Below are 13,762 nucleotides of genomic sequence, written 5' to 3' on the forward strand. Positions count from 1 at the left end.
CGATGCAGAGGCCGGCCTCCTTTCTCAGGGCGTCCGACAAAGGGTCATCTTCTAGCCGGACGGCTGGCAATAGGAAGGGTCGTTGCTGGGCCTTTAATGAAGGCCATTGTAACGTCAGCATATGCAGATTGCGGCATGAGTGTTTGTCCTGTGGCGGAGCCCAACTTGCAGGCGAATGTTCCCACAAGAGCAAAGGCAGGGATGCAAGCGAGCGTAGGGAAGAGGCTGCTTGGCTTGTTTTTTTAATCCAATAAGGGGTGGCATTCATCTAATGTTCCTTCAGATTGGGTTTGTAAGGTTTCTGCAGGTCTGGCTGTCTGGGGCTATTTTAAGGGCATTAAATAGTCCAACTGGTGGGGGCTGATTGGGGGTTAATTGATGGGTAACCTTGCCAGACGATAATGCCTGGTGGTGGCATGGTTTGGCAAGGGTCATTGTGCTTTGAGTACCTGGAGATTATCTCACAGCTGGGACTTTGGGCAGTCCTGGCATGAAGGGTTGAGGGCCACGATTTGAGCATCATTGATCTTACCTGTGGGTGGACCACTCCGGCAGGGTTAGCACCCCCCCCCCCCCCCCGACCCTTTGTTGTTTTTTTTTATAAAAGCCATGGTCATTGTACCTCCAGACCTTTGTGCGTGTGCTTTATTTGTGGGCTGTTTCGGGGGAGGGGATGGGAGAGCAGCATTGCAGGTTCTGAGATCATGTAACTGAGTTCTAGTACAGAGTAGTGTAAAGTACATAGGATTAGGACCAATGATTGACTGCACCTTTTTCCTCTTGTCAGAGAGATATTTTTTCCCCCGGAAATGACACATTTATCTTGAGATAAATATTTTAAGATGCAGGTATGCAGGTAATGATTCCCAGAGTTTATAATAAAATACAGTATATGAATTGTATAGCTTTATTTTCACTAGGTCTGCTACATGTTTTCTAATGGCAATCTCACTGCAATAAAATTAGAAAATGGGACAAAAATAAAATAGAGAAATGAAGGGAAACTTCAGAGCAAGAGTAGGAAAAACACATGGTGTGGGAGGACGACGCTAATGCGGTTAGATGACTCACATCTGGTTCTCATTTAAGGATAGACACAAGGACATTTTTGTGTAAGCTTAAGCCAGTCATAAACTCAGATCATTCTATCTGTACATGTGTGTTCGTGTATAATGATTCTTTAGTTGCTACCGTGAAGTGGTTTCATAGCTCTTTTCTGCTGGGCAGCCTTAGACACTTTGTTTTGCTGGATTCTTGAGTGCCTCCTTGGATACACAGATGACCTGATTCCCATTCTTGATGATTTAGAGGATTATTAAAACACTGGATACAGCAATGAGAACTGCACTATTTAACCCCATTAATTCTTGGGGCGTGGTGGGGAGGGTCTACAAATGCATTGCACAGCAATACGTTTTGAGTCTCACCAGTATCAATCCCTTCAGTGCCTTAATGCCGTACAGGTTTTGGTCACGAAAAGCTGCAACCCCAGAGGCCATTATGTACGCTGTTTTCTTGGGTGCTCACCACAAACCAGGGCCAGACCGCGGGGCTGAGGTGGGGACGTGAAAGCACCGACCTAGGCCGCAAAGCCGGGTCCGGGTTGCGCAGCTCGTAATCGTGGGTTAGCCGGGTCAGGGCAGGAGAGTGTAGGATCGTAGTAGGTACTTGCCGTAGTAGGGATTGGAGAGCGGAGAGTAGTCGAATTCCGGAGCCGAGGTCCAAGGATGCCAGAGGTCAGGACTCCGATACAAGGCTGGGGGTCAGGATTCAAAAACAAGAGAACACAGCAAGGCAGCTTGTAGCAAGCACAGCAAACACAAAATATGCTCAGCAATCAGCCCAGGGCTGATTGAAGCTAAATACTAGAGGGAGCCAATGAGAGCCCTTACCCAGAAGTGAGGTAAGAGGTAGGTCGAGCGCCGGTAGGATGATGCAGAGTGCAGGGCAGGTGTCACTATGATTGCAGGGAGCTCCCGTGCAGTTGCGTGCGCGTGCCCACGATGCGCGATCCCGATGGGCGTCTGTGCTGGTCAGGAGGTTTGTGGGAACCTGCGGAGGTCCGCTGCGGCGACGCATGCTTGTGCGGGAGGAGCGGATGCGCGAGTCCCTGCTGGGGAAGAGAGCAGTGGGAGGCAAGGGCTGCGAGCGGCCGGTCCTTACAGTACATGATCAGCGCTCCATGATCACTTCCTGGTCCGGAAGGGATGGAGTGATTGCTCCGAAGAGCGGTTACATGATCCATCAGTGCCAGAGGTTCTGTGGCCATGGAAATGGCTGGACACACTGGCACTGAAGGTGTTAAAGCAGTTTGCACTTATTTGATAAGGTGACATCATATTAAATAGTTTTGGATATCAGACAAAATGAGTTCATGGTAAAAAAAAAAAAAATCTCAATTGATCCATATCTGGTATATTACTTAAATATAACAGTAATCAATGAAAAATGATTTTGTGATACACTGTTTATGCAGCATTGTGTGTTTCAACAAAAATTGATTCAACATGTTATAATTTTCTTTTAATTAAGAACCAATAATGGAACTCTAATTCTCTTACTTCCTTCACATTGCCTCAATCAAACATCATGGCCTACATGTACAGTAGGTGTAATTTATCTACTATTTATTAATTACAACACTTGAGGCTATATCCTGGAAGGAAACACACTATTGTAACAGGTAAGGTCTCCTCTATAATTTTTTTCTAATTTCTCAATTTGTGTTGAAACTGACAATGCTCTTGTAAGTTATTTAAGCTCAATAGTAAGTGACCTTGAGCATGGGATAAGCAGCGCTGCAAGCAAGGAATGCTGCTTGGTTGGAATTGATGAAGAAATTGTCTTTACTGCCATTTATTTCGCTTGATTAGCAGTGTTTTATATATTTTACATATCCAGGGTCTTCACCTGGCAGCCATCAGGCCAAGTCAGGCCCGTGAAGGACCTTCACTGGGTCTGCGGACTGTTCCCCGCTAGGGTGCAGTTTTCTGCAGTTTATAGCTCCTGGTCACATGGGCCAATAGGGAGCCACACCGGATGACATTATAGCTTCCTATTGGTCCGCAGGTCCCGGGAGCTTTGAAAAGCAGCCCTATAGTGAACCCTGAAGTGGCTACCGGCACCCACTACGGAGGTAAGTACCTCCAGAAGCAAGAGCTCCCAGAGCTGAAATTAATGGGGTTCAGTTTGGCAGACCCCCTACGTCAATCCTGTATTAAAAAATTAAAACAAAAATGTAAAAAATGGCTTGAATTGCCTCTTTAATATCAAATGAAGATACGTGTGTATATCTATCTCATCATCTTCAACCCTTCTCGATCCACTGCTGGATTAAGGCCTTCCCAATGATCTTCCAGGTACTGCAGTTGCAAGTCTCTCATCCAGTGGTGGGATTCAGCCGGTTCGGACCGGTTCGTGCGAACATGTTCCTAGAATTTATCAAGTTTGCCGAACCGGTCCTTAAAATCCGCTCTTGGGGGGCCTACTCTCTCCCCCCCCCCTACTACCTGTTGGGTAAAAGAATCAGCATCAGAATTTACAGCTGGCCGCTCTTTGATCACGACTCGGCATAAAAGGAGTGCAACACCTGGCACAGCACCTCCTTGTCTATGTTCCCGAAGTCCGGGCTCTGGACTTTCTCGCTCAGGTACACCCGGAAGATGCACACCGCGTAGCAGGTGGTCAGGCGGGTGTTCTCGCTCAGCCTCGCATGCTCAGACGGGGACCCCGCACCTCCTCCATCATCCACCTCTGCCCCTCCGAGCTACAGCAGCAGCAGTGGCTCCACGTCCTCCACCACCAGTATCCTGGAGTGCAGGCCGGCGGCGAGAGCGTGGTGCTGGGCAGAGGTGCAGTGTGGGATAACTCCTACAGCTCGCTCACCTGGCGGCCGGGTGTAAGAGGGCTCCAACAGTGAGCCCTCCTCCGTTTCCCACTCCAACTGCATATCATTCTCCTCCAGCTCATCATCCTCGTCTTCATCCAGCAGCAGCAGCAGCTTGTAGTCATCCTCTTCATCCCCAGTGACCTGCACCTCCTGGATCTCCGCATCCTCCTCTTCCCCAAGGGGAAGGTATGAGGGGGGGGGGGTGTGTGGGTATGAGGGGGGTGTTTCTGTGGGTATGATGGGGGGTTTGTGTGGGTACAATGGGGGGATTGTGTGGTACGAGGGAGCTCTGTATGGGTATGAGGGATATTAGGGGGGTCTGTGTGGGTATGAGGGGGTCTGTGTGGGTATGAGGTGGTCTGTGTGGGTATGAGGTGGTCTGTGTGGGTATGAGGGGGGCTCTGTGTGGGAATGAGTGAAATAATAAAAAGGTGTAAAGACTTGACTACAATGAGTATGCATCATAGAGGTTGTAGAATGATTTTTTATTGAAGTCAAAATAAATTGAATTGTTTAAATTACCAAATATTTATTATTTAATCAGCAGTTCCTTTATCAATTCGGCCTAAAGTGTTTACTGTATGGTGGTATGTCAACTTTGTTACATTGATGGTTTCAATTATTGTTTGTAGAAGAAAGCAAATACTGACAACATTGGTGAACTGCACACAACACAAACAAAGCCAACAACTTGTCATATTTAAATAAACAAAAAAACTGTCTTTTATGTTAGAACGCACACAGATCATTTGCACAGGGACATGAAATGATAGACCAGGGGTGGCCAACTCTAGTCTTCCAGGGCCAACAACAGGTCAGGTTTTATGTATAGCTCAATCAGTGCCTCAGTCGTTGATTAAGGATCTGTGACCTTTTGGTGGCCCTTGAGGACTGGAGTTAGCCACCCCTGTGATAGACCATACAAATTCATGTTTTGGAATTGAGTCCAATGTACTGGTCAGCCGTTCCAATGTACTGGTCAGCCGTTCCAATGTACTGGTCAGCAGTTCCAATGTACTGGTCAGCAGTTCCAATGTACTGGTCAGCCGTTCCAATGTACTGGTCAGCAGTTCCAATGTACTGGTCAGCCGTTCCAATGTACTGGTCAGCCGTTCCAATGTACTGGTCAGCCGTTCCAATGTTCTGGTCAGCAGTTCCAATGTACTGGTCAGCAGTTCCAATGTACTGGTCAGCAGTTCCAATCTACTGGTCAGCAGTTCCAATGTACTGGTGAGCCGTTGATCAGTGTTTCTCACATTCTCAATGGATTTCGTTTCTACATTTAGCTATAAAGAAATCATATAAAGAGATTAAAAAAGGAGACTCAAATCTAATGCTGATGAGGGGGGCTGGGGGAGATCTGATGATGATGAGGGGGACTGGGGGAGATCTGATGATGATGATGATGATGAGGGGGAGAAGCTGATGATGGTGATGAGGGGGAGGGCTGAGGAGAGATGATGAGAGAGGAGATCAGGGAGAGGATGGGGAGAGGGAGAAAAAATAGCAGTCAGTATTATCTTATATTACTATGCTGATTTATTTAAAGTGTTAACCCTTTTGCTGCCTGAGAGGGTTGCAGCACACGCAAAGCGATATGTTGCACGCAATTCGGACAACAAAAGTGTTCATACATATCTTATACTATATTAGTGAAAGCACTGCATGCCTGCCTGCCTGGATGTCCGGTGTCCCTAGGGGCAATCTCATTGGTCCCTTGGCCCGCCCGCCCCCGCACACCTCTCATTGGCCTCACACACACACCACCCCCTTGGCCCGCCCCCCACACCTCTCATTGGCCTGAGGCGGAGTGACGGGCCAAAGGTACACACACACACACACACACACACACACACACACACACACACACACACACACACACACACCTCACCCCCTCCCCGCTCCCCGCTCCAAATCACCTCTCCCCCCTCTAAATCACCTCTCCCCCTCCCCGCTCCAAATCACCTCTCCCCCCTCCCCGCTCCAAATCACCTCTCCCCCCTCCCCGCTCCAAATCACCTCTCCCCCCTCCCCGCTCCAAATCACCTCTCCCCCCTCCCCAGCGGCATCACCTCTCCCCCTCCCCGCTCCAAATCACCTCTCCCCCTCCCCGCTCCAAATCACCTCTCCCCCCTCCCCGCTCCAAATCACTTCTCCCCCTCCCCGCTCCAAATCACCTCTCCCCCCTCCCCGCTCCAAATCACCTCTCCCCCTCCCCGGCGGCATCACCTCTCCCCCTCCCCAGCGGCATCACCTCTCCCCCTCCCCGCTCCAAATCACCTCTCCCCCTCCCCAGCGGCATCACCTCTCCCCCTCCCCAGCGGCATCACCTCTCCCCCTCCCCGCTCCAAATCACCTCTCCCTGCTCCAAATCACCTCTCCCCCTCCCCGGCGGCATCACCTCTCCCCCTCCCCAGCGGCATCACCTCTCCCCCTCCCCGCTCCAAATCACCTCTCCCCCTCCCCAGCGGCATCACCTCTCCCCCTCCCCGCTCCAAATCACCTCTCCCCCTCCCCAGCGGCATCATCTCTCCCCCTCCCCAGCGGCGCTCAAACTGAACTCTCCCCCTCCCCAGCGGCATCACCTCTCCCCCCTCCCCGCTCCAAATCACCTCTCCCCGCTCCAAATCACCTCTCCCCCTCCCCAGCGGCATCACCTCTCCCCCTCCCCGCTCCAAATCACCTCTCCCCCTCCCCAGCGGCATCACCTCTCCCCCTCCCCGCTCCAAATCACCTCTCCCCCCTCCCCGCTCCAAATCACCTCTCCCCCTCCCCAGCGGCATCATCTCTCCCCCTCCCCAGCGGCGCTCAAACTGAACTCTCCCCCTCCCCAGCGGCATCACCTCTCCCCGCTCCAAATCACCTCTCCCCGCTCCAAATCACCTCTCCCGTACCCCCGGCGGGGGAACAGGCAGCTGCCACGCGGCGCGTAAGATGGCGGACCCCCTTCCTCCCTCGCGGCGCCGAGTCAGACGGTGGCGGCGCCCGGAAGTACAGGTAGGTGTCGCTCCCTCACCTCCGGCGCCAAACGGAACTGAGAAAGGGCGCATCAACAGAGACACGTGTGTGTGTGTGTGTGTGTGTGTGTGTGTGTGTGTGTGTGTGTGTGTGTGTGTCACTGTCCACTGCCCCCCCTCCATTCCACTGCCCCCCCTCCATTCCACTGCCCCCCCCTCCTGTCCACTGCCCCCCCTCCTGTCCACTGCCCCCCCTCCTGTCCACTGCCCCCCCCCTCCTGTCCACTGCCCCCCTCTCCTGTCCACCTCCCCCCCCTCTCCTGTCCACTGCCCCCCCCTCCTGTCCACTGCCCCCCCTCCTGTCCACTGCCCCCCCTCCTGTCCACTGCCCCCCCCCTCCTGTCCACTGCCCCCCTCTCCTGTCCACCTCCCCCCCTCTCCTGTCCACCTCCCCCCCCTCTCCTGTCCACTGCCCCCCCTCCTGTCCACTGCCCCCCTTCCTGTCCACTGCCCCCCTCCTGTCCACTGCCCCCTCCTGTCCACCCCCCCCCTCCCCCTCTCCTGTCTACTGCCCCCCCTCCTGTCCACTGTCCGTCCCTCCTGTCCACTGTCCCCCCCTCCTGTCTACTGTCCGTCCCCCCCTCCTGCCCCCCCCTCCTGTCCCCCCCCTCCTGTCCACTGTCCGTCCCTCCTGTCCACTGTCCCCCCATCCTGTCCACTGTCCGTCCCCCACCTCCTGTCCACTGTCCGTCCCCACACCCTCCTGTCCACTGTCCGTCCCCACACCCTCCTGTCCACTGTTCGTCCCTCCCCTCCGGGGAACACGGAGAAAGAGGGAGAGAGAAGGGAGCGGGAAATTTTACTCACGGGCAACGCCAGGTCTCTCTCCCCCTCGCCGCTACAACTCACCTCTCTCCCTCTCCGCCGCCGCTCCAACTGGAACAGATGGCGGCGCCCGGAAGGACCCCCTTCCTCCCTCGCGGCGCCCAGTGAGAACTACAGGTAGGTGTCACGTGTGTCGCTCCCCCACTTCTCCCCCCCCCCTACTTCTCCCCCCCCCTACTTCTCCCCCCCCCCCCACTTCTCCCCCCCCCCCACTTCTCCCCACCTCTCCCCCCCCTCACCCCCCCTCCTCCCCACCTACCTCCCAGATCACGCTCTCTACGGCTCAACATCCCCGAGGAGCAGGAGGAGGGCGGCAGGGACTTAATGCTGCTAGGTGAGGAAATGCAAGGGGAGGAATCCATGCCTTTGACGCCCCCCCCTGCCTTTGACGCCCCCCCCCTGCCTTTGACGCCCCCCCCCTGCCTTTGACGCCCCCCCCTGCCTTTGACGCCCCCCCCCTGCCTTTGACGCCCCCCCCCCTGCCTTTGACGCCCCCCCCTGCCTTTGACGCCCCCCCTGCCTTTGACGCCCCCCCTGCCTTTGACGCCCCCCCCTGCCTTTGACGCCCCCCCCTGCCTTTGATGCCCCCCCCCTGCCTTTGACGCCCCCCTGCCTTTGACGCCCCCCCACCCTGCCTTTGACGCCCCCCCACCCTGCCTTTGACGCCCCCCCCTGCCTTTGACGCCCCCCCACCCTGCCTTTGACGCCCCCCCCTGCCTTTGACGCCCCCCCCCTGCCTTTGACGCCCCCCCCCCTGCCTTTGACGCCCCCCCCCTGCCTTTGACGCCCCCCCCCCTGCCTTTGACGCCCCCCCCTGCCTTTGACACCCCCCCCCCTGCCTTTGACGCCCCCCCCCTGCCTTTGACGCCCCCCCCCTGCCTTTGACGCCCCCCCTGCCTTTGACGCCCCCCCCTGCCTTTGACGCCACCCTCCCCTCTCCCTTTGACGCCCCCTCCCTTTGACGCCCCCTCCCTTTGACGCCCCCCCCTCCCTTTGACGCCCCCCCCTCCCTTTGACGCCCCCCCTCCCTTTGACGCCCCCCCCTCCCTTTGACGCCCCCCCTCCCTTTGACGCCCCCCCCCTCCCTTTGACGCCCCCCCCTCCCTTTGACGCCCCCCCCTGCCTTTGACGCCCCCCCCCTGCCTTTGACGCCACCCTCCCCTCTCCCTTTGACGCCCCCTCCCTTTGACGCCCCCTCCCTTTGACGCCCCCCCCTCCCTTTGACGCCCCCCCCTCCCTTTGACGCCCCCCCCTCCCTTTGACGCCCCCCCCTCCCTTTGACGCCCCCCCCTGCCTTTGACGCCCCCCCCCTGCCTTTGACGCCCCCCCCTGCCTTTGACGCCCCCCCTGCCTTTGACGCCCCCCCCCTGCCTTTGACGCCCCCCCCTGCCTTTGACGCCCCCCCCCTGCCTTTGACGCCCCCCCCCCGCCTTTGACGCCCCCCCTGCCTTTGACGCCCCCCCCTGCCTTTGACGCCCCCCCCCTGCCTTTGACGCCCCCCCCCTGCCTTTGACGCCCCCCCCCCTGCCTTTGACGCCCCCCCCCCTGCCTTTGACGCCCCCCCCCTGCCTTTGACGCCTCCCCGCCTTTGACGCCTCCCCTCCCCTGACTCCCCTCCCTGGTGCTCCCCTCCCTGGCGCTCCCCTCCCCGGCGCTCCCCTCCCCGGCGCTCCACTCACATCACCTCCCACACACTGACTGACACACACAACTTACTGACACACTGACGCGCGCACACACACTGATGACACACACACTGACTGACACACACACACTGACTGACACACACACTGACTGACACACTGACACTGACTCACACACACACTGGCTCACACACACACACACACACTAACTGACGCGCGCACACACACACACACACACACACACACACACACACACACACACACACACACACACTGACTGACACACACACTGACTGACACACACACTGACTGACACACACACTGACTGACACACACACTGACTGACACACAAACTGACTGACACACACACCGACTGACACACACACCGACTGACGCGCACACACTGACTGCCGCACGCGCACACACACCCCCACACACACACACTGACTGCCGCACGCGCACACACACTGACTGACTGCCGCACGCACACACTGACTGACGCGCACACAAACCCTGACTGACGCACACACGCACGCACACACTGACTGAGGCACACACTGACTGTGTGTGCGTCAGTCAGTCTGTGTGTGTTTGTGTTTCTGCCTCAGACTCACTGACGCGCGCGCAAACACACAGTGACTGACGCACACACGCTACATGAAGCTGTAAAGGAGGGAGGGAGGGGGGGGACTGGATTGATGTGAATGGGGGACAAACAGAGAGAGGGGGGAGGAGAGAGAGAGGAACGGGAACATTACATCCCGGGCAACGCCGGGTCTCTCAGCTAGTTTATCCATAAAAATAAACATGTCGTATGCAAAAAGTAAACATACAACAATGAATTGCAGCCTCTCTGACACAGGTTAAGCTGATACTAACGCCTAAGTATTTCCTAAATATTTTTGGGCCTGAATTTCACTTTTTGTTTTTTTTTGTCAGATATAATATACAGCACATATACCAACTAATATTGTTGGGTATTGGAGTCAAAGGGGGGGTATTTAAAAATAAAACGAACAAAAAAAACCTTACATTGATTTGAATTGGAAGTTTCCAAGTGCTTGTGCACCAATCAGTACAATCACAGTTTAATAAGTAAGCCCCCAAAGAGGTATTTCCACTTTAAGATATTCTACCATTAAAACATGAATTGTATTACTTGAAGTCTCTTCTGCTTATGCTTTTTAGAACACCACTCTATATAGCCCGTTATATCTGTAAGTTAGGGACACTTGTCACTGTGCTAAATCAGCCAAATTAAAGTCAGTGTTAACTTCAGCACAAGAATGCTCAGCCAATGCACATACACTAATTACATAAATGTGTCTCTATTTGGTAGCATGTTGTTGTGTACCCAGTAATATGACAAAATGAAAGTTCTACTTTGAATGAGAATCAGAGGGGGGTTATTCATCAAAATGTGATCGTGCCGATTGGGGCAAGATCCCAAAAGTCCTATTGAGTTTAATGGGAGTTTCCATGTGGTAGTGCCCCAATCCGCACTACCACGGTTTAAAGAATAAACCAAAAGAGTAGAGATGTCAAAAGAGTTTTAGTCAGTATTCACTGCTTAAATAATTATTTATCAGAACATAACCAAAAACACAGGTTAGAAATCCTAAAAAAAATCCTTGGACTTTGTGATAGACTAACAGCATATTTTTTTAAAGGGATGTCTTGCAGAACTGTCAATGGCCCCTCACCCCAGAGCGGGCCTCACACAGGTATGGAAGACATACGTATGTAAGATTTATGTATGATCCCTCCTCACCTCTGGAGTAGGGGTTTCAGAATCTGTCAAGTGCTCGGTCTGTGACATGATGGGTTTTGATCACAACATGTGGGATGGGGATTTGACCGGAGGGGCAGCGTTATGACAGGGCTGTAAAATAACTATCAATGTCACAGGTACCTACTGTACAATTCGTTGCAGGTAGCAAGTGGTGCATAAGGGTTTGACGGCATGCAACTTTAGATTTAATCATATATATATTGTAACATGGAAGTATGTGACAAGCACAGCTTTTGCATTGATTTGATCTGGGGAATAAGATATTTGTGAGGTATGCCAATAAAAAGATCATTCCTAGGATATGCCTGTGACAGAGATAATGATGTGCTCTTTTCTGTGGTCTTTTCCCAGGAGATCAGAAGATGCGCCTCCTTCTCTTTGGTGTAACTGCCTTACATATCATCATCTTGATGATCCTCTTCGTTGCCACGCTTGACAATGTAAGCAAGGAAATGTCAATCACATTGGAAATGCTGAAGTCTCGTGTTATCAACGCACTGTCTAAATCCTCCAAGTCATAACAGATAAGCGCAGCAGGAGCACATGGAATGAACAAAATTGACAAAGATGAGTCATTTATAGTTCTAATTATTTATATTTTAAGTAGTAACACAAAATGGAGACTGAAAATGCCATGTAAATGTGGGGCATGGCCATCTCCATTGTGCCTCTAAGTGTTACTTACACCAATTCCTGTAAAAAATACTCTTCATTTTCTTCTAATGGTAGCAAATGTCAATGGACATAGAAAAACCTATTTTACCTAAAATATGAATATTATTTTGTTTAAATGCTCAGTCGAAGAAAAGCATTTTTATTGCATGGACAATACATTGCTGTCCAAATAACATATACTGTATATGAGCCATTACACTATAAGCTAATTAGAGCAGTAATTCCGTTGGTTATATTTACGTTCATGTTTAATGCACTTATCCTTCTATTGTATACATATATTAGATATATACCTGGATTTTAAGTTGCATCTATGATTCTATTTTAAAGCACTGTAGACAAGGTCAGTACTGTATAAAGAATATGTTTTTGTCCATGTGCAGAACACTTCTCTAGCTAGAACATATTAGCATACAGTAGGTAGAAGGCAGCATCCCATTTGATTTGATGGGCATGTAGAACATTAGCAGTAAACATGCTCTTAATCTTCTTACCTTTGTGTTCTGTCTAGTCATGGTGGGTAATCTCTGATGATGAGTCTGTGAACCTCTGGTACGATTGCCTTTATTACAACAACACAGAAGCCTGGCTGTGTTCTTCAGTGTCCAGTAATGGTGAGTTAACCAATTTTTGAGAGAGAAAGATGACAACATTTGCTACCTCTTTCAGTGCAGACAGGGCTTGGACTAAAAAAACTAAGAAATCAAGCTATTTCAACATATTTCAAGCGTTTATGATACCTGCTCTATATATATTTCCATTACCCTAAGTTCCAAGTGAGTTTGAGTGTAAAAAAATAGCACTTAGCTACTTAAGCAACTGGTATGAAAATAGCAGGAGCAGAAACTCCAAGGGCCACATAAGGGCACTTATCAGCCAGATTTTGCTTGCAGACCACCAGTTGAAGAGCCCTCCTGTGTAACTTTACCACAACTAAAAACCTTCCAGGAGAGTGCGCATACATCCTACTGAGGAAAAGGTTTATTTTTGTACCGCAGCGTAATGTCCAGCCTGCAAATGCACAAAATTCTACATATTCATGATTGTTGCGTTTCTGCTGAAAGCCTCAAAACTCCACTAAGCATAGTCATTAGAGAACGAACAGTCTCTATTCCAGCAGTAAGATTATTAAGTATAGAAAGACGAGGTACTGCAGAGACTGATCTGTTATGACTTTCTCCCGCAGGATGGTTCCATGCTGTTCAGGCTCTCATGGTACTTGCAGTCCTGTTCTCCAGCTTTTCCTTCATGCTCTTCATGTGCCAGCTCTACATCATGGAACGAGGAGGACTCTTTTATGCAACTGGCATCTTCCAGATTTTCGCAAGTAAATAACATTTAATTACTGAACAAGTGTCAGCTATCGCGTCGATAGATAACCTTCAACTGGTCATATTGCTCAGCTTCAAAGTATATTTCTTGTTGGAAAATATATGCACACTGGGCATCACAATACAATATATCCCCAGTGATCTTCTAATCTTAGCTGTTTATATCCTGATAAGCCATCTATTTACAGCTCTGAGGCACCCAAATATCAGGGGTGAGTACAAAACGAAGAGTGCAAAAGTTTTTAATATAAAAATGAACTCACATTATTATTACCAAATAGAAGCCCAGTGCATTCAAAAGATAGTCATATTTACTTGGTTTAAAAATGATTTATTTTTGAGTCCTCTTATGGAACTTTTTCATTTTGACTACGGCATCATTTTAATCAATACACTTACCTATTCTTGGTATAATTGTATAAACATCAACAAACAAAAATCATGTATTGTACAGTAGTTTTCCAGAATATCTGCTGGTTACACTGTTCAGCCTTTGTGTCTAATTTTGCTAATTATTAAAATATGGGGTGCCGGTAGTCGCTTTGCTCTGCTAGCAGGGATCACGTAATGGCTGCTTTTCAAAGCTCATG

At 51.3% G+C, this 13,762-nt stretch overlaps 1 protein-coding gene across 1 annotated transcript in view; it reads left to right on the plus strand.

The window, feature by feature from the left end:
• The window catches only part of EMP3 (epithelial membrane protein 3 (MAM blood group)), a 35,535-nt gene that overhangs the window by 18,121 nt on the left and 3,652 nt on the right, over window positions 1-13,762 (plus strand). Inside the window, exons 2-4 of the mRNA XM_075605365.1 lie at window positions 11,518-11,606; window positions 12,353-12,455; window positions 13,028-13,168. Of these exons, the coding sequence (XP_075461480.1) occupies window positions 11,529-11,606; window positions 12,353-12,455; window positions 13,028-13,168 (322 nt within the window). The 5' untranslated portion in view covers window positions 11,518-11,528. The remainder of the gene's footprint in view (window positions 1-11,517; window positions 11,607-12,352; window positions 12,456-13,027; window positions 13,169-13,762) is intronic.

Source organism: Ascaphus truei, chromosome 6, assembly GCF_040206685.1.
Source record: "Ascaphus truei isolate aAscTru1 chromosome 6, aAscTru1.hap1, whole genome shotgun sequence".
NCBI lineage: Eukaryota > Metazoa > Chordata > Amphibia > Anura > Ascaphidae > Ascaphus > Ascaphus truei.